This window comes from Sorex fumeus, unplaced genomic scaffold (assembly GCF_029834395.1).
Source record: "Sorex fumeus unplaced genomic scaffold, SorFum_2.1 ptg000028l, whole genome shotgun sequence".
NCBI lineage: Eukaryota > Metazoa > Chordata > Mammalia > Eulipotyphla > Soricidae > Sorex > Sorex fumeus.
In genome coordinates, this window is record NW_026606085.1 from 14,389,122 (window position 1) to 14,410,874 (window position 21,753).

At 47.7% G+C, this 21,753-nt stretch overlaps 1 protein-coding gene across 1 annotated transcript in view; it reads right to left on the reverse strand.

Moving 5' to 3' along the window:
- Positions 1-5,481, reverse strand: part of ALKBH8 (alkB homolog 8, tRNA methyltransferase) — a 37,031-nt gene extending 31,550 nt beyond the window's left edge. Inside the window, exons 1-3 of the mRNA XM_056115100.1 lie at positions 5,414-5,481; positions 4,349-4,483; positions 503-740 (exon numbers count right to left, since the gene is read on the reverse strand). Coding sequence (XP_055971075.1) covers positions 503-740; positions 4,349-4,477 — 367 coding nt within the window. The 5' untranslated portion in view covers positions 4,478-4,483; positions 5,414-5,481. The remainder of the gene's footprint in view (positions 1-502; positions 741-4,348; positions 4,484-5,413) is intronic.
- Between the last annotated feature and the right edge of the window lie 16,272 nt (positions 5,482-21,753).

The following is a 21,753-nucleotide window of genomic DNA, read 5'->3' on the forward strand; positions in this document are numbered from 1 at the left end:
ATACAGAAGGGAGCACCAAATAAAGGGTGTTGGGAGGATCCTCCCAAGATGGGAGATATATGCTGAAAGTAGACTATAGACCGAACATGATTCCCACTCAATGCCTCTTTTGCAAACCTCAGCACCCAAAAGGAGAGAGAGAACAAAAGGGAATGCCCTGCCACAGAGGCAGGGTGAGATGAGGGGGATGGGGAGGGTGGGTGGGATACTGGGATCATTGGTGGTGAAGACACTGGTAGAGGGATGGGTACTCGATCATTGTATAACCCAAACACAAAAATTTGTAAGTCTACAACTGTACCTCGTGGTGCTTCACTAATAAAAATTTGAAAAAAAAAATTACTCTACTAATAAAACGTTATATGAACAAAAATAAATAAATAATAATTAGGCATTCAAACTTCTCTCTCTCTCTCTTTCTCTCTCTCTCTCACACACACACAAAGAAAAACAAGAAATTAAAAAATGAAAGCATTTTTAAAAGACAGGTGTATGGGAATACCTTTTTCCACAAAATTCGAGTACAGAATGATCTTCTGTCCTAAATCGTCCTCTATTTCTTTTCCGTTGAGGGCAGCATAGGCTTTCCCAGATGCTTCCGTCGTTCTGTACCTCACAAATGCGTAGGGCTTATTAGGTGGCATGAGGAGAGCATCCACAGGGCCATACTCCTCTACAACGGGGAGCAGCCGGTCCCTACTGACGCCGTTACCCAAACCACCATTGGCGACAACCAGGCTCTAGAACAACAGAAACGAAATGAAGAAAGAAGGTAACTTGAGCAATTGACAGGAACCCATTGGGGATCGTTGGGAGTTTTAAATAAGATTGTTTCTTGCATGAAGTTTTCTACAGAGCTTTAATTATAAAAGTCTTCTCTTGATGGTTATTCAGTTTTGCAAGTTCTGTTAATTTGAGGACCAGCCCTCACAGTGCTCAGGGGCTATTCCTATCTGGATGGTGTCAGGGGATCAAACCTGCGCCTTCTGCGTGCAGAGCATGTGCTCCAACCCACTGAGCCACCTCTGGCCCCTCGGTTTTATCATTCCATATAAAGCACGCGAAACAACGAACTAAAATATCTAGAAATTAAAAATACTCCGATTTTGTAAATAATATTTTAAAGCAACTTTCTGCTGTTTCTAAAATGATCACACATAAAAATCAAAAGGTAACTTTTTGGGGGTCCATAAATTTAACGTGAAAAGATTAAAGAGAAAAATGGAAGGGCTTAACACTTGGGGATTTTTTTGCCAGAAATCATGCTGTATGCTTCACCCCAATTATCATTGTTAATTGATATATATATATATAATTAATCTTCACAGAGATCCTACAAAGTGGATTAGCCTATTTTAAAGGAAAACTGAGGAACAGAAAAATAAAGTTAAGGCAGAGACAGGAAAAATCTATTCCTGTCAGTGTCTACAAGCAACACTTTTGCTATACTAGGAAAAAATCCCAAGTATCTAATTCATTCTGCAGTTAAACTGATTTCCTTTCTAGATTCCAATCATTGTGACTCTCTACTTAAAACTAGGGTCATCCCAACAGTGTCCAAAGGCCAAGCAGGCCTCTCCTAGCAGTCCCGGCCTGAGGCTGAACACTGCTCAGTACCACCGGGGTTGAAAGTGGGGTGCCGAGTATACGCCACCCCTTTGAGTCCTCTTCCCACCTCTCTATCCTGGTTCTTAGGGTCTAGTGCCCATACAGTCTTTGCACTTAAAAACCATTTCTAGGGGCAGAACGTGACACAGGTGACAGAACATGTGCCGTTCCTGTATGAGATGCTGAGTCTGCACCCCAGACCTGCATTTCTGCCCCTTCCCCAACTCTGAAGTGTCTAACAGTTAATTAAATCCAATTAACTGTTAATGATGTCACAGGTGTGAAGATACTTGATTGACACGGGTGAGAAACACCAAAGTCTGCAAACCCAGAGGAAACGCCCCACAATTAATGCCAGGATGGACCTTGCACTGATTTAGATCTCTCTCTAATAGTCCCTTAGGTCTCCCTTAAATAGTCACTCCTAACTTAGGATACGGTACAGGGTCGAGCAGAAGCCTGACTTGAGGGACACGTGCTGCTCTGAGTTCTCAGAGTCCCTCAGATACTTATAATTAAATAGTTGCCATGCAAAAAAGTATAGTCGAAGTGACATCTGCACTTGTTTGTTCATTGCAGCACTCTTTACAATAGCCAGAATCTGGAAAAAACCTGAGTGCCCGAGAACAGATGACTGGTTAAAGAAACTTTGGTACATCTACACAATGGAGTACTATGTAGCTGTTAGAAAAGATGAAGTCATGAAATTTACATACAAGTGGTACTACATGGAAAGTATCATGTTAAGCGAAATGAGTCAGAAAGAGAGGGACAGACATAGAAAGATTGCATTCATCTGGGAAACATGAAGTAACAAAATAGGAGACTAACAGCCAAGAGTGGCCGAGATTAGTACCAGGAGTTTTGCTCCATGGCTTGGAGGCCAGCCACACATTCTAAGGGAAAAGGGAGCTCAGATAGAGAAGGGAGCACCAAATAAGGAGGATCCTCCCAGGATGGGAGAAGCATGCTGAAAGTAGACTATAGACTGAACATGATTGCCACTCAATGCCTCTTTTGCAAACCACAGCACCCAAAAGGGGAGAGAGAACAAAAGGGAATGCCCTGCCACAGAGGCAGGGTGGGATGGGGGAGATGGGGGGTGGGAGGGATACTGGGACACGTGGTGGTAGAAAATGGGCACTGGTGGAGGGATGGGTATTTGATCATTGTATAATTAAAATCCAAGCACAAAAATCTGTAAGTCTACAACTGTGCCTCATGGTGTTTCAGTAATAAAAAACAAACAAAAAATAAAATAAAAAATAAGGAAAAAAAACATGACAAATGACCTGGCACCTGAGCTGCACAGGAGGAAGAGAGCGGCTTCGAACGCCTTCAAGAGCGTCGAAGAAATAGCTAAGAGGACGAAGAACCTCCGGCTCCGGGCACATCTCTTTGATTCCACTGTTCTTCCTGCATTAACATACGCCTCAGAGACCTGGGCCCTACGCAAACAGGATGAGAACGCTATTTGGGTCTCCCAAAGAGGAACTGAAAGAGCTACGCTTGGAATATCACGTTTCACTCAAATGAGAGAAAGAATCCGGAGTTTCAACCTCCCTCGAAGACCAAGAATCAGGGATGCTGTCTCATTTGACAAGGCATCAAAAATCAGATGGGCTGGTCAAATAATGAGATTTGGAGACGACCGCTGGACTAGAGCCGTTACCGACTGGATTCCATGGGATGTCAAAAGACCGCGTAGCCACCCACCTACCAGATGGTCAGACTTCTTCATCAAGATCATGAACGATCGGTTTGAGGCTCTTCGTGTTCCTAGAACGAACAGACGCCATTGGGCTACACTAGCACGCGACAGGGACAAATGGAGACGTTACTGGCGCCCGATCGACGATTAACGGGAAGTCGAGTGATCAAGTGAAGGAAAAAAAAAAAAACAGTTGCCATGACTTGGAGGCCAGCCATACATGATGTGGGAAAAGCCAGCTCAGATACAGAAGGGAGCACCAAATAAAGGGTGTTGGGAGGATCTGCCCAGGATGGGAGATGCATGCTGAAAGTAGACTATAAACCAAACATGATTGCCTCTCAATGCCCCTTTTGCACACCAAAGCACCCAAAAGGAGAGAGAGAACAAAGGGGAATGCCCTGCCACAAAGGCAGGGTGGGATGGGGGGGAGAGGAGGTGGGAGGGGTATTGGGATCAGTGGTGGTGGAAAATGGGCACTGGTGGAGGGATGGGTACTCAATCATTGTATAAATGAAACCCAAGCACAAAAATGTGTAAGTCTACAACTGTTCCTCAAGGTGTTTCACTAATAAAATAAACAAATAGTTGCCATGAGATAATGAAAATACTCTGTAAATAAGATCTAACAAATAAAAACATGTTTCACAGCATGAAATAAAAATGGTTTATAATACAGACTGAAGTAGGGAATAGAAGAATGGATCAGGATCATTGAAATGAGGATTTTATTGTCATTTTATACCAAGGGTCATATACATCCTCTGAGAACCTTGGTTTTTTCACTCTTTACATAGGCTTTTTCAGGGAATTAAATAGAAATATGAATTTAGGTATGCTTTGGAAACAGCAAAGAGAGCGTTAGCTGCTATTAATGTTTGCCCAGCAAAGCCTCTTGCCCGCACAATGGAGGGAACTGAGTGGGGCCTGAGCACTGCAGTTCAGTCATCCCTGGATGATACAAAACAAAGAGGGGCAGACTCTCCTGTGAGCACTGCACCCTTTGCACCCACGAGCACAGTCGGTCACCTGGGTGGCATGGGTCACTGCCTCAATGCCTTCATGCCTCAGCAATGTGTGTCTGGCTTTGACCTGTTTCCTCAGAGACTTCTTCTCAGCTTTGCTGAGTCTGCAGCTACTTCGGTGATCACTGTCCATGGCATACTGAAAGGACAAGAGCGTCATCAGATACCAAACAGCACCGCATAGTTAGGTTCTGGGGTTCTATGTGCACCCGTGGGTGGCCTGGGGGTGAATGTCTGGCTGTGTCTATCTGTCTCCTGCCCCTTGGGCCTGGGTCCTGCAGAAAGACAAGACCTGGCCGGCCAGGGGCTGTTTGCCTGACCAGGGTGAGTAAATGCCCCCAACAACTGGCAAGGGGTCTCAGCTGCAGAGTCTGGGGTGCCCTGTCCCATGTCCCCAGGTCCTACAGAAAGACAGACCCGGCCAGCCGGGGCTCCTGTGCTGCCTGACCAGGCTGGGTGAATCCCCCCAACAACTGCCAAGAGGTCCCAGCTGCTGAGGTCTAGGGGTGCCCTGTCCCTTGTCCCTGGTCCCACAGAAAGACAGATCTGACCAGCCAGGGGGTATCTGCCTGGACAGAGTGACCCAACAACTGGTAGGGGACCCAGCTGCTGAGATCTGGGGGTGCCCTGTCCCTTGTCCCTGGGTCCTGCAGAAAGAGAGACCTGGCCAGCCAGAGGCTGTCTGCCTGGCCAGGGTGAGCGACTCCCCAACAGCTGGCAGGGGTCGCTGCCGCGGAGTCTCGGGGTACCCCGACCCGTGTCCCTGCCTGGGTCCTGCAGAAAGACAGACCCGGCCAACTGGGACTCCTGTGCTCCCTGACCAAGCTGAACGAATTCCCCCAACACCCGGCGGAGGTCCCCCCTGCGGAGCTGGGGGCGCCTCCCATTTTAAGGGCGCGTGATGGGGGCCACAGGAGTGAAGTCCGGAACCAGCCTGGCTCAGAAGCGCCCGAGTCCCTAATAATCCGGGGAGACCCTCACAAACGCGCACTTCCCACCCCTACAGTCGAGGCCGCACGGAGCCCGGAGCCTCCCTTGACCGGCGCCCCACACCCCCCAGGGTGCTCACCTCTCCCGTGCTCGCTCCGGCGCCCTCGCTTACTCCCGGCCCCTGGGCGCAGCCATGTTGGCGCGCGGAACTACGTTTCCCAGGAACCCGCGCGGCGCCCGCGCCTCCCACAATCCCTCGCGCCTCCCAGCCGTTGTCTCTGTGCCGGTGGGAGCCGGTGCCCAGACCTTTTGCTCGGGGGTTGAGGTCCTGGGCGAGGCAGGCGGGCTTGGGTTAGGTCCCAGGACTGGGGGAGGGCGAAAGGAAAGGCTCACCGGTGGAGAAGGTAAGCCGTTTGCCAACGGTAACGGTTAGGAGGAACCGTGCCGCCCGTGGGACGCCTTTGTGGACCGCCCGACCCTGCTCCCCTCCCCAGGTCACAAACGGGGACGTGGGGTCCACAGTGCAGCGGGCAGGGCGTTGGTCCCCAGCACCGACAGGCATGTCCCCGAGCACCCAGATAAAAGAGTGGCTGTGGGTATGGCTTAGGGGTCTCCTCCCAAGAGACCCATTCCTACCATCTGGCAGGACCCCTCCCCCACCCTGCAGATCCAGCGCCATCCTCTCGCTCAGCACCTCCTCTCTGGGCGTTTGGAGCATCGTTGTCTGTGATGATGCGGGGACTCACCTTCTGGAGCGGGCGCATCTTCCAGACAGGACTGCAAATGGCCACATCTCCGAGTTCCTTGCACCTCTCTGAGCACATGGGCCCACTCAGAGGACAGTGGAAGATGCAAAATAAAATTGCATCTAGCAGACGGTCAGAGACAGCGGAGGACTAGCATCCCCTGGCCCAAAGGGAGCCGAAGTACATTTAAGACCGCCTCACTTCAGCCTGTCTGTGATGCACCTCGGATAGAATGCCTCCCAGTCGAGCAATCTTGGTGGATCAGCAGGGAAGATGGAATCTCATTCATTTCAATATAGGGCAGCGATGGGAACTGGCCTCTGGCTCAAGGTCTACTGCAGCAATCCATCAAGCTGTGTTGTGGCCTGAAGGTATCCTCGTTGCCAGTGCTCAAACCCAGATCCATCTTCCATAGTGGAGTCTAGCTCAGAAAAAGAACTCTGCAGATGAGACAGAAAAGCAAGGCACCAACAGCACTCCAATACATTCAAGGAGAGTGTGAAACTCTCAAATGTCAAGGAAATGAGGACTCCTTAGAAACCTTGACAAGAGCCATTTCTCTGGGTGCAAACCACATCCCCAACAGTTAGGATAAATGTGTAAAAGGTGACAAAATTGACCCTAGTTGATGCAAATCCACTGCCCCTATAAATTCTGTTACTTGTGGAATGAATAAAGGGGGTAGAAGTGGGGTCAAGAGAAGCTTGTGTTTTGTTTGTATTTTTTTGAAAGATGGAATTCATCATATTTAATTGCTGATAGGATGATCCAACATGGAAGAAAAAGGCTACTGATGAAAAGAGAATATATGGGCAGCTCCTCAAATGAGAAAATTTAAAAGGACTCCAAAGACAGGACGTTTTGAACAGTTACGGGGATTCAGAAATGCTCACTGAATCTCAGTTCTTTCTTGTTGCTTAATTGTTTTGGGCACTGGGCATTGTTCACCTAGATCAACTTCTGTTACTTAAAGCCCCACACATGTACTCACTCGCATGCACCAGGGGCCTAGACTGCCGGCAGAAGGCTACATTCCTTCCAGTTCTGATCCTAACATTTCACCAAGATATTTTCCTTTGGGGGCTCAGTTTCCTTCCAGAAAATAATAGCTACCTCATAAGGTCATTCGGTGAACTTAAAAGGGTACCCTGTGAAAGTCTGCACTGTATTGGCACATGGCAAAGTGAAATGAGCATCACTATAGCAATAACTGGTTCTGTCCTAAGACGCTGAGAGGCTCTGACATTCCTTCCATGACTGGACCCAGGACGTAGGGGGCAGAGGGCAGGGCCTAGGAGCGCCACCAAGGGAGCTGCCATAGGGACCGTGGGGACAGGCACAGTTCGATTCCCATTATAGTTTCACCAGGAGGTACTTCCGTAGAATGCCAGCATTTAAAGTGTGTGGCTATGCGGGAGGAGAGGCTTGGGGTGGGAGAAAAGAGTTGAGGTCCTCAGATAGGGAAGGGCAAGAAACCATTCAAAAAGATAAAAGACTCAGCCAGGCCATTCCAGCCCTCAGAGAGGTAAGCCTGGCAGAGAGAAACACGAAGCGGGCATTCCAGCCCTCGGAGCCAGCTCACTGGTGCTAGCCTACTATAGGGCAGTAGGATGGGGAATATGTATAATATTATATAATATATGTACATAATATAACAATATAATAGTAGAATGGAGAATATATATAATAGACGCAAACGTGGGAAACATCTGCCCTGCCACCACGTATCTCAGAGATATACAGAGATAAACATTGATTTGCTTTATCATTGTGTAGAATTTTTTTACTGATGCTTGAGTGCTTTTAATTTTTCCTATTTAGAGTTGACTAAAACTTAAAATGGAGTCAGATGGAGCCTTAGACCTCCAGGGGAAAATCAAAAAACTTGAAGAAGAACAACTGAAATCTGCACAGCATGGTTTGCAGCTGGTGGAAAGCCAAAGTAGGCTTCAGAAAGAATTAGATAAATGTCGGGATGAGATGACAGCCATGACTGAGGTAGGACCTGGGCCCTGCTTACAGAGGCAGTGAGCTGTCGGCAGTGTATTACCTTATGATGTTGTCTAATGATTTAAGATCTGGTTCCTCCAACTCCTACTCCCATAAGTTAAATTAAATATCTACTATAATTGCCACCCCTGTCCTGAGTTTGAAAAAAATCAAGCGGCACTAGTTCTGGCACTAGTTCTCCTTATTACATCTCGGATTTTAAATTTTTTGTTCTGTCTGCACTTTCCTTAAGTGACCTCATTTATTTCCTGGTTTGGATAATATTTGAAAGATTTGAAAGGCCTGTGCTGCCGAGCCAGGCCTTAGTGGACCTGAAATCTAGACTTGTGTTAACTACCCACTGAAATGTCTATCAAAACTAACACTAAACAGAACGGTTGGTTCCCTGTTTACTAACCAAACACTCATTTGCAATTTCTTTGGGTCTTTTAATTTTGGGGGGAGGGGGGTGTGACATATCGAGCTGAGCCTGATCAGAGCTTACTCCTGGTTCCAGTGCTCAAGGATCACTGCTGGCCAGGCTCAGGCCCAGGCCCAGGTCCCGTGTTGGGGGAATCACACCCAGGGCAGCCTCGTGCAGTGCCTTACCTGCAGTTCGATCTCTGACCCACCACTCACAATTTCTTTGGCTTAATAGACTAAAGAGAATCACATCAGCCAATTGTTTGAGCCTGAAATCCAGGAGTTTAGGGTGGAGAGAAAGTTCAGGTGTGCATGCATCAGGACCTGTGTTTAACTCTCAGCCTGGCACAGTCCCCCAAGCACTGCCAGGTGTAGCCCTGGATGCTACTAAGCGTCACCCACATGTCCCTGGTGTCCCTTGGGCCGTAGCATTGAGCCAGCCTGCAAATCAGAGAAATATCACCAGGAGAGGCCCCTGAGCCCCGAAGCCACACACCCCAAATCGATGAGTTTTACCCAATAATTGACCCTTGTTTCTCATATTTAACCCCTAAGTAGCTACTAAGAAACTGACCTGTCCCCAGCACTACTGACCTAGGCAACATCCGCGTCTGCTGCTGCTGCTGCTGCTGCTGCTGTGTCCAGCCCCCATCACCTGTCCCCTAGAGCTGCGGCCCATGCCACCCCTACAGTTGCTGGCTAGTCAGGAAGAATTTGCAGCAGATCAGGTCCCCACTAACGCTGCCCAACATCCAAATAGATCTCCCTCCCTCCCTCGGCTGCACACATCAGTAGGAGCTGATCCACAAAGGTTTCCCTCGTTCTTGCTAGACTAGTTCTTACTTCAGGCTTTGTAGCAGCTTTTGTCTCCTGAGTTGCTCCTCAGCAGTGTTTAAGGGCTCCTCCTAACTCTGTGCTCACTTCTGGAGGTGCTCAGGAGAGCATAGACTGTAGGACTAAGCTCAGTGGCAATCAACTGCTTTAACCTTTGTGCTCTTTGGCCCCAAGGTGTGGGGAGATTAATATGAATATTGCAAGCTCTTCTTTAATATGGGCTGGAGCGATAGCACAGTGGGTAGGGTGTTTGCCTTGCATGTGGCCGACCCAGCCGACCCGGGTTCAATTCCTCCGCCTGTCTTAGAGAGCCCAGCAAGCTACCAAGAGTATCTTGCCCACAGAGCAAAGCCTGGCAAGCTACCCATGATGTATTTGATATGCCAAACACAGTAACAAGTCTCACAATGGAGTCGTCGAGCAAATCGATGAACAAGGGGAGGACAGTGCTACAGTGCTTGTTTAATATAGCTTTCTTTTACTTTTTTGTTTGTTTGGGGGCCACACTCGGCAGTGCTCAGGGCCACACTCGGCAGTGCTCAGGGCCACACTTGGCAGTGCTCAGGGCTTACTCCTGGCTCAGCACTCAATCCTGGCAGGGCTCAAGGGACCATATGGGATGTCAGGGATCAAATCTGGGTTGACCGTGTGTAATGCAAGCACCCCACCTACTGTACCCACCTCCGACTCCCTCTTTTGTCTTATTTTTTAAAGCTTGCTGAAGGAGTTTGAACTGGCAACCTGTTTATCTGAAACTTTATCCTTAGCTTTTGCCTCACCATGGAATTCATTCAGGAGTTCATCCTGAGATTGTTTCTTGGGTGATTTCTTCCTAAAATAAAGCGTTGGCTCAGTATTTCTTTGTTTTACCTAATCTATTATTTCTTCATTTTATTCAGAATAGTGGTAGAGCTTTTCATGATCAACTCAAGCTGTTTTCATTAGGAAAACTTAAGTGCAGGCAGAGATGACTTAATGTGTTGACATATTGACACGCTACTTCCTCAAAGCAGATACTTGGAAATTAGCATGACCTTGAATCTAGACTAGACCTTGAATCTAGTCTCAAAGGAGAATCAGGATGGTTTACAAGTGAAAAGCCACAAGGTTCTTCCAAACTAAAATGTGATTGACGGTTACTGAGGAAGCTGCGAGTCATGAAGTAGAGTTGAGGGCAAGAACTGTTTGTATATGATGTCTTCACTTTATCTTGTATAACCGAGTTGACTGAATTTGTTTTCAGAATTACGAGCAAGAAAAGCTGAATCTTCTCAAAGAAGTTGAGCTCAAAAAACAAATGATTAAAACTTTGAGGTCTGAACTGGACATTATGAAACAAGATATAATGAACCTGGAGAAATTATAAAGACAACTGAACTGAAGTGGTGAATAGGAAGTGTATTTCCTCTTTGGGCCTCTATTTCAGAATAAAAACATTCCTTACCATGCAGGTTTTAGTAAACTTTAGATTTACTTTTGTCAGTTTTAGATGGTGGAAATTTTCTTAGAACTATCTGTGCAAATTAGCAGACATGAGGGCTTCACCATTTTCATGGTGGGAATTAGGACAGAAACAAGAGTTTACCTAAGGAACTGTTATAAATAACATTCTTGAGTGAGCACTGAAATGGTAAAAGTGTGTGTGAGTACCACAAACCAGCAAACACCACAGCCACTGAACACCACAGCCAGAAAATACCACAGCCAGCAAACCCCACAGCCAGCAAACACCATAGCAGCAAACACCACATCAGCAGACACCACAACAGAAAATATCACAGCTACCAGATACCACAGCCACCAAAACCACATCCACGGACACTACATCAGCAGACAGTGCAGCCAGCAAGCACCGCAGCTAAGTGTGTACCCACAGGCATCCCAGCAACAAAGGAAAGGGGAGAGGGGAAACCAAACTGGGAAAAATGTGATTTAAAAGACCCAAACCTCACTACATGGAAAGTATCATGCTAAGTAAAATGAGTCAGAAAGAGAGGGACAGACATAGAAAGATTGCATTCATCTGGGGAACATAAAGTAACAAAATAGGAGACTAACACCCAAGAATAGCCGAGATAAGTACCGGGAGGTTCACTCTGTGGCTTGGAGGCCAGCCGCACATGCTAAGAGAAAAGGCAGCTCAGATAGAGAAGAGAACACCAAATAAAGGGTGTTGGGAGGATCCTCCCAGGATGGGAGATGCATGCTGAAAGTAGACTATAGACCGAACATGATTCCCACTCAATGCCTCTTTTGCAAACCACAGCACCCAAAAGGAGAGAGAGAACAAAAGGGAATGCCCTTCCACAGAGACAGGGTGGGATGAGGGGGATGGGGGTGGGAGGGACACTGGGCTCCATGGTGGTGGGAAATGGGCACTGGTGGAGGGATAAGTACTCGATCATTGTATAACTGAAACCCAAGCACAAAAATTTGTAAGTCTACAACTGTACCTCATGGTGTTTCACTAATAAAAATTAAAAATAAAAGACCCAAACCTCTAGAAACCAGGGCTGGGCAATCCACATGTCCAAGGGACCTTGCAGCACTTGTCACCAAGTTGTCGCCATGAAGAAAAACAGTGTCACTCAGCAACATTGAGCTCCTGCCAAACTGCCCCAGAGAAACAGACTGCCCATTTCTGGCATATTTGGGACTTTCAGGCATTTAGAAACCAAGGTCAGAGTTGATTTGGATCATCAAAGGGCCCTTAACCCCCGTCGCTAGCCGATTGTTCCTGGTGTTTGCAGCCTTGCTGAGCAGAGCGGCAGCAGGGTATGTCTACAGAGGCGGGAGACCAGGCTTGGGTCATGACACCCACATTCGGGTCTGTCCTCATGTGAATAAAAGGGCTCCGTGTTAGGGTTTATATCATACACCTCAATCTACCTCAGCCACCTTTCAAAGTGTTCAGGACTAAACTCACGAGCCTCAGGGCCTGGCTCTGGGGCAAGAGTGCCCATATGGCAATCGCGGACACTGGGTTCAATCCCTGGTCCCGGGAGCTGAGCGCTCTGAGCCCCAGCACAACCCGGAGTGTGTGGTCTCGGGCACGCTGTGGCCAGGTTTGTGCAGACATGCAGCTAAAGTGTGTGGCTCCAGGAGCACGATCACACTTCTGGCAACTTTCACAACAAGGAGGTGCACAAAGCATCATAGACGCGTGTGCGTGTGCATGTGCTCATGTGTACATGCATGTGTGTGGTGTGTGCATTCATGTGTGTATGCATGTTTGCACCTGTGTGCATGTACATGTGTGTGCTCATGTGTGCGTATGCATGTGTGTGGTATGTCCATTCGTGTGTGTATGTGTGTGTGCATGCATGTTTGCACCTGTATGCATGAACATATGTGTGTGCTCATGTGTGTGTATGCATGTGTGTGGTATGTCCATTCGTGTGTGTGTGTGTGCATGCATGTTTGCACCTGTATGCATGAACATATGTGTGTGCTCGTGTGTGTGCATGCATGTGTGTGGTATGTCCATTCGTGTGTGTATGTGTGTGCATGCATGTTTGCACCTGTATGCATGAACATATGTGTGTGCTCATGTGTGTGCATGCATGTGTGTGGTATGTCCATTTGTGTGTGTATGTGTGTGTGCATGCATGTTTGCACCTGTGCAAGTATGTGTGTGTGTGTGTGTATGTCCCTAGTCTTTACTACAAAAGTCACAACGGGCGGGACAGAGTGACATAGTAAATAATGACTTGAAACCTTTGACATCAATAGTGTCCAGGTTCTTACTGGGAACTGAGACCCTCCACTGTCATGTCCTAAAAAGACCAATGGCACAGCTCTGTCTCAGGCTGTCATTCCGCACCTGTTTGAAACTCTGGCTGGAAGGGACCATGTGGCTGTAATAGGAAGTCAGCAAGGCCCTGAATCGACTTTTTCAGACTCTCTAGGAAGCCTGTTGATAGTGTCAGGGTGAGGGATTAATAATTTATTAACATCGATTATGGTGTTCTTCATGAAATTCAACACCCCACAATGGAAACAGACAGCTCTGAAAAGTCATCTGAGACAAGAAGCTCAGCGGAGTTGGGTTCTGGGGCTGGAAGGAGAAGTTGACCACAATATTAAGGTAAAAATGTTCTCTGTGCCTAGTGAAATTATTTTTGGTGGGCGTATTATGGAATAGATGCTCCCCTGGAGTAACAGATGTCCTCGATGTCTTACTGATTCTTCAGCCCAACGCCAGGAGCAAAAGGTGGTTTCATATCCATCATTTCTAGGGTACTAGGATAGTCTGGGGGGTCAGAGGTGGGGTGCAGGGCTTAGCAAGCCTTGGCGAGTTTTCCTAAATGAATGAAGTGGAGGGGGGAGGAGGAGGCATTGTTTCTGGGCCAAGCACACAGTCACAGTGCAGTAGGCACTTTCTCCCAGGAGGTGGCAGCCACGAGCAAACAGCCGCACCAGAAAAAATCAGGATCCTGCCGGGTCTCGCATCCCTGATGGCTGCTGCTGCCAGGTCCGGGGGCTCTGTGGAGGTGCCACCCCACGGCAGGCAGCCGGGTCTGAGCATCTGCTAAAGCCAAGGCTTAGAGATGTGGAACACATGTTCCCAACCCGCAGTAACCAAAGAAGCGCCTGTTTAGGCCAAGAAAAATCAACTGATGTAACGCAGCGAGGAGGCAGACAAAGGCTGGTTACTGTATTTTGTTGGGGTTTGGCTCAGGGTCATCTCCAACAATGCTCAGGGTTTACTCCTGATTCTGCAGTCAGGGCTCACACTGAGAATGCCAGTTAGCCTGTGGGTGAAAGTCATGTAGCTAAAATGTCTCAAAACTGTTATTTCCAAGGGCCCTTTGCTCCTAACGGACCAGTACCGGGCTTGGTGTTTCTCTGGGGTGGCGTGTATTAATCCTCGGGGGGTTCCCATGCCTGCTACAGCATGGACCAAAGCTCACAGGGAAACACTGGTCCTCTCTCGGGAGCGTGGGGGAAATGCTCCTGGGCTTCTCTGATTCTCTCGTCTCCTAAGGCACAGAAGCCATCACAACATCACCGGCTCACAGCAGGCCTGTCTGAGGCCCCCTGGCCCGTGCAAACACTCACATTCCAGCATATACTGACGCAGGAACAGGCCACACCAGCGTGTTTACAGCGTGTTTACTGCGCTCACCTCCTGAGAGCGTGGTTCTTGCTCAGCTGTTAAAATCCCCTGGGAGAGTTTTCAAGCCAACACACCAACATGGATGCCACCCCCCCGGGATTCGCAGGCCTGTTGACTTAGAAAACATTTGCCACCGCAATTCTGATACAAGACTGCTGGCCCAAGTATTCCTGGCTCCCTCCACTCCCGGGCACTGTGAACCAATTTCACCCAGGATGAAAATCTGTCCACGATCTTGATGACACTATCCCTTCAAGAGCATGCACTGGGAATTTATAAGCAAGCTCTCCAAATGCAGGAGAGAAGATCTGTAGTTCATGTATTTATCATAAATGTGAAATTATGAATTTTGTTTTCAGTTTGTCACCTTCCATTAGCACTGAGCTGCTAGTGCCCCCTCCTTAAATGTTCTTCTTAAATGGCAGGTTTGCTGCCATTTAAAGAGAACAACAACCCAAAAGAGCTTTGACGGCTAATAGGTGAGCCACCCACTCCTGGGGCTGACTTCCCTCAGGGCTGTGGGAAACACAGAAGCACTGGTGTGGCAGTCTTCACTTTCCTCTTGGATGCTTCCCCCAGTTCACAGCCGCTGTAGGAAACGGTTTACATACGAGGCACCTTAGAGGCCCAGAAGTTTGCTTTAGAGACAAGATCAGGACAGGGAATAGGGGAAAACAGCATTGAATTTCTATTTTATGTCATTAAAGCAGACTTTTTTAGGGCCGGAGCGATAGCACAGCGGGTAGGGCGGCGTTCACCTTACACGCGGCCAACATGGCCGATCCGAGTTCGATTCCTCCGCCCCTCTCAAAGAGCCCAGCAAGCTACCGAGAGTATTCGATATGCCAGACACAGTAACAACAAAGTCTCCAATGGAGACGTTACTGGGCCCGCTCGAGCAAATCGACGATCAACGGGAGGGCCTTTACTTTACTTTACTTTACTTTTACATTTTTGGTTTTTTTGGGGGGGCCACACCCGGTGGCACTCTGGGCTTACTCCTGGCTCTGTGCTCAGGGATCCTGCCTGTGCTCAGGGACCATATGTGATGCCAGGAATTGAACCTGGGTTGACCATGTGCAAGGCAAGCGCCCTTCCCACCGTACTCTGGTCCCCGGACTTTTTGCTTTTATAAAAGGATAGAGGTGACAAGCTGAAAACAAAAAATATTGGTTCACCTCTTTGTGGCCAAAGAGACTTGAAATCTCTCCTGTCCAGATTGACTGCTTCTCTACCTTTAAAAGCTGGGTTGGAGTCAGGGGTGCCGCTAGCTAGTGCAGGGGCCAGGAGCCAGGGAACTGAGATGAACCCCAAAAGGCACGCATCCTTCCAGCACCACTGGATGTAGCCCTGGTGGCCCCTACACCACAGAAGCTGAGAGTTTCTGCATCCCAGGGCCTGGCATTGGACTGTCCAGCCCTGTGGGTGAGCATCAGAGATTTGGCCTGGCCCTCTGAGCATCACTGGGGCCTCACACTCCCACCCACCCACCCACCCAAATTGTGGCAAGTTCTGCCATTTGTAGTTCTGCCTGTACCGGTCTGAGGGAACACTGAGATGATGCAGACAGTAAGCCAGGGGGGGCAGATTTGTTGATTTATTTCTCCAGCTGGTTGCCTGCGGGCCACACTAGCTGTGCTCAGGAGGCCACATGGTAGCCATGTGCATGCAAGACACACGCCCTACCTTCTACACCATATCCCTGGCCCATGAAAGTTTTTTTTTTCTAAAGAGGATTTTATTTCCTCACATTCTAACAGAATTTCTCACCTTGATTCCAGAGTGCACAGAAATTACAGCCAAGACCCGGGACAGCCCCTGGGCATTTTAGTTCTTATGCCCTGTGCTGTGATGGTGCTCACTATTTTCATTCTTATTTTTTCGTGATCCCTGGTTATTCTTGACGTCCTGGCAGCTCACTGTCAGGAATAAAGTAGGTGGAAGACCCCCACCCCAGAAATGTGTCCCCAGAAATGCTCAGTGGTATGGTGAAAATGAACAAGTCATGGATGCATACAGTGTTTTCACGTTTCAGCTACTTCAGGAGAAAAAATGCCCTTTGGGAATAAATCTCTTGGAAGAGAACACAGAGCAATACGTCATAGCCATGCCGCCATACCCGATTCCAGGCTGTTTCATTTGGGGTGACCTGGAGAGGGCAGGTGAGGCCCCTCCTGCCCCAACAGAGCCAGCCCCGGCAGCTGAAAACCTCCAGAACTCAACTGCCACGTTCACAGCTGCTCCCCACGTGCTCAGACAGGCCTCACCCATGAGGAAGACTATTCCTGGACCACACGGCTGCGACATCACATACTTTACACCACCAGTGTACCCAGAGTAGCACACCACATTTGATGGGGTTTAAAGCAGAAGGCAACTGATCTTAGGGGAAAATATATTTATATAGATATAGATGGGCAGAAGCGATAGCACAGTGGGTAGGGCATCTGCCTTGCACGCAGCCGCCCCGGGTTCATTTCCTCCACCCCTCTCGGAGAGCCTGGCAAGCTACCAAGAGTATCCCGCCCACACAGCAGTGCCTGGCAAGCTCCCCATGGTGTTTTCGATACGCCAAAAACAGTAACAACAAGTCTCACGATGGAGACGTTACTGGTGCCCGCTCGAGCAAATCAATGAACAATGGGAGGACAGTGCTATACAGTGCTTATAGAAGGGCTTAATGGCTCCTGGGTGAAATACAAGGATCTTCACACACTTTCCTCTAAGAAACATTTGGATCATTTTTAGCAGATTATTCATAACAGCAATACAAAATAAATTATTTTGGTTCTGCTTTGGGGGCGGGGTTTGTGGTTTAGGATGGAAACATCCGAAATATGGTAGTGGGAAGGTGTCAAGGTGGTGGGGTTAGAGCTCAAATATTAAATATAATCAAATATTGTGAACTCTGCAAAATAAAATAATTTTTTTTTTTTTTTGCTTTTTGGGTCACACCCAGTGATGCACAGGGATTACTCCTGGCTCATGTGCACTCAGGAATCACTCCTGACAGTGCTTGGGGGACCACATGGGATGCTGGGGATTGAACCCAGGTTGGCCGAGTGCAAGGCAAACGCCCTATCCACTGAGCTATCGCTCCAGCCCCCAAAAAAATTTTTTTAAAAAAGACTTTGGGCAACAACAAAAGGAAGAAGAGGTCCCTGAGTCCAGCTCATCTGAGTGATTTCAGGAGTACCAGCGGGAGCCTTTCATCCGGCCACCAGGTCTTGCAGCGTCTACCCCCTGCACACGACGCAAGGGGATGCGCAGTCAGAGTCGTGAGCACTGTGTGGTTCAGACCACAGGTGACAGAGCGCCACGACCACCTGCCACAGGGCTGAGAGGGGACAGGGCTTGGGTGGAGAGTTTTCAGGATGAGTGGAAAAGTTGTGGACGCTGAAGATAGACTTCTCAACAGTGCCCTCCCCCACAGCTCCAGTCCGGGACTTAGGCCGCCCGAGCTTTTCTCCGTGGACAGCTGTCTCCATCTCCTGAAGATGCAAGGCCCCACGTTCTCTCTTTGTTTCTCTGTGGCCCACCAGAACCCAGCACACTGAGTTCAAACATTGCTTGCCAGGAAGCCAAGAGAATCTTTTTCCCTTCTGCATAGTGACTAAGTAGCAGAAAAAACCCCACCTCAATGGGAACAAATGTTGCCAACCCAAAAGCCAAGATTCATCATTGGAAACACAATCTGATGGTGAGGTGAAATATTTGTGGTCTGGAGACTGTCTGGAATTTGGTACAGATGTCTTATCCACAGTATTCATTTAAAAAAATCTGTAATAAAGCTTATCTTCAGTGCTACTTACCTGAAAATGAATTCATTCCATACATTTTCAGAAGAATCAGATATACCCAGCTTTGAAAAAAAAACGAAAATTTCTGTGCCTCTCATTGTCCTCCCATTGTTCATCGATTTGCTTTAGTGGGCCCAGTAATGTCTCCTTTGTGAGACTTGTTGTTACTGTGTTTGGCATATCGAATACATCACGGGGAGCTTGCCAGGCTTTGCTGTGCCGGCGACTCTCTCTGAGAGGGGCGGAGGAATCAAACCTGGATCAGCTGCATGCAAGGCAAACGCCCTACCCGCTGTGCTATCACTCCAGCCCCTATATAATATATAAATATAAAATATATATAAAATAAAGATACTTTATAAAATTATAAAATATATATAATTTTGTTTTACTTCTATTTTATATTATAATTTTCAGTGCATAAGTATTTTATCATATATAACTCTAAGTAATTTTTGTGATTTAATGTTTTTTAAGAAGCTGGAATGAATTTTATAGTAGGTTTCTATGGCTGACTTGAGTTTGATCTCAGGCCGCCGCTATGGGTTCCTAAGCCTGACAGGAGTGATCCCTGAATGTAGAGCCAGGAAAAAGCCCTGAGCACTGCCACATGTGGCCCCCAAACCAAAATAAATAAAATAAAATTTAATATAGCACAGCGGGTAGGGCGTTCGCCTTACAAGCGGCCAACATGGCCGACCCGAGTTCGATTCCTCCGCCCCTCTCGGAGAGCCCGGCAAGCTACCGAGAGTATTCGATATGCCAGACACAGTAACAACAAAGTCTCCAATGGAGACGTTACTGGGCCCGCTCGAGCAAATCGACGATCAACGGGAGGGCCTTTACTTTACTTTACTTTACTTTAGTTTTTTCATTATTGCAAATCACAATTGTCTCTAAATTCCATTAACTGTTTTTTTTTCTGTGCCACGGATACAAATAAGTCTTTAGGTTTTATGATGATTGTGAGGTAGATAGTGCAGCAGTAAATAGTATAAATGTGGATATTCCATTGGAAATGATTTTGAAGTAAAAGAGCCCCATGAGTCCACTTATTGGAATCAGAAACATGTGCAATGGTATATGTGTAATAATGACTTGCTATAATGTTTCAGTTAGATTCTTTCAATGGTTTGAAATGGTCAGACTCTTTTAAATGTAATTTTGTCCGATAAGCATTTAATCTGTAATTTTCCATTATTCTGGGGTACAAGTCCAATAGACGTCTCTTGAATAAACCAAATACTACTTCAAATTTTTCACTGCAGCCTTGCTGTCTGGCCTGACAGTTCATTCCAACACAATAGATCTGTGCTGGCCGCTAGCAGGCTTCCCGTGCTAACAAACATAACATGAGAACACAGGCCATTGTTTTTTATGAAAACTGACTGTGAAACAAATATGATTGTCATTATTATTTGGGAGTGAATGGAGCCATGCCCAGCCGTGCTCAGGGCTTACTCCTGGCTCTGTGCTCAGGGATCACTCCTGGCTGGTCTTCATTCTAGTCTGATTCTGAAGCCAATCCATACAGCTCCCACGACCAATTCTTTACATCACAACACTTCAGACCAGAGGTGCACTAAAAATAAATAAGTAGGTCATGACTGCACCCCACCTACAAAATCATCCGGGCAGGAAATGCCTAACCTGTCCATTGCTCAGCCTACACGCGCCGGGGAAAGAAAGCTCTGGGTGGGGAGCTTTTAGTCAAATAAATTCCTGAGGGTGATGCTCAGTAAGGATGGCCACATAAACACCTGAGTGGGGCAGACCGAACTCAGTGTCCCCAGTGCTGACCCAAGGTGGGGGTGACACAAGCGACAGGGCAGAGCAGCGCCCAGGCAGTCCCTCCTTCTGGAGCCTTCTCTGGGCCAGCGGCAGACTGGAGAGGAGTGACTTCCTCCGTGGTGGATTCTCACTCATTACTGCTCAGCGAGGCATCGCTGACTACCCGCTGCTGCCTGGCCCACGTCTGCTGTGGAGCTCAGGGTGACCTGTGACAGACACTCCATTGAGTTGGAACACAGCTGGAGTGAGGGACACTGTGGGGTACCCTGGGTCCATCACCACACCAAGCACTAAAGAATGAGTCTCTAATTTAGTCCAGCCAGCCCTGTGGCTGATGTGGTTGTTCTCACTTTGGAGGCAAAACTGACAGAGGTTAAACCCATGTATCTTAACATCCAGGTAAGCGCAATAACATTCTTCTAGAACATTGCTCCAGCAAATTCCACCAAGTACTTTACTTCATTCCAATAAGTAATTGCCTCTGAACTACTGGGGCGGTGGTGATGGTGGTAAGGGGAAAATCCTGTTGAGTTTGGAGTCCATGAGAACTTCCTGCATTGATCAAAGTTATCACAGTTCCCGGCTACCCTGTTACCTCTTGGGATTCTACAAACTTCTATGTGGCGTCCTATTATATTGTCTGTTATCTATGTCTTACAAATGCTTATTTATATGCTAGAGATTCTTCCGAGTTTCCTGTGATAAAGTTGTGTACCAACAGTGCCTGGTATTCTATAAACAGATGCAAGCTGGGTGGCAAGGCAAGTAATCAGGAGCCGCGCCAGCTGGGTAATGCGTGTGAGGCCAGCTCTGGGTACCCAAAGTTGGTAGCTGCAACCTGTTATGAGGAACCACAAAGGCGGTGCCCGGCGAAGGGACGGGCCATGAGTCATCTCTAAATGGGCCCTGAGTGTTGATTCAGACAGCTTGTCTTCGACCTTCAAAGAGTAACACGGGTTTCCGAGCACACTTTGACTGTGTTGGTGGTTAGAGAGAGAAGTGAAATGGTCATAGGCAGAGGAGAGGGACAAAATATGAGACAGGACAGACCATTGGACTGACCCTAGCTGATGCTTCATTTTTTGTTTTGTTTTGTTTTTTGTTTTTGTTTTTGTTTTTCATTTTGGGACCACAGCCGGTGGTGCTGGGGACTTACTTCTGGCTCTGTGTTCAGGGATGGCTCAGGGCAGTGAGTGCTTGGGGGACCATATGCAGTGCCGAGGTTGTACTGGGATAGATGCAAGCAAACCTTAACCCCTTAACCTTAACCCCTTAACCTCTCCAGACTGACCTAGCTCCTTACACTGTGGGTTGCAAGCTCACATGGGGTTATGGAACTGAACAGAGGGGGTTGCTGACAATGTGGCAACAGAAAAAGGTTTCTGTGTTCATGCAAACACCAACAATTAATTCAAAATGAATGGCATAAGAAATTTCTAACAGCTTGTCTATGTTGCATTTCTTGGGTGAAAGAAGGCCATCAATAGAGAACGGAGAAGTAGACCTACCAGGGCCAGCATGCAAGGCAAAGGGCAATAGTTGCTCTTCTGAGACTGAAGAGGAAAGTTACATTAGAGTGTGGGGATATATTTACGAGGAAGGAAAACCCAAGGTGGGGTGCCCCAGTGATCTTGCTTTGTGGTGCAATGGGAGAGCTGAGTGTATGTTGTTCAAAACCCAATGGGTGGAGGACATGGAAAAGAAAGACTTGAATGATGAAGGTTTTGGATGAATGAAGTCGCCACAATGTGATTGGCATGTGGATGGTGGTGACGTT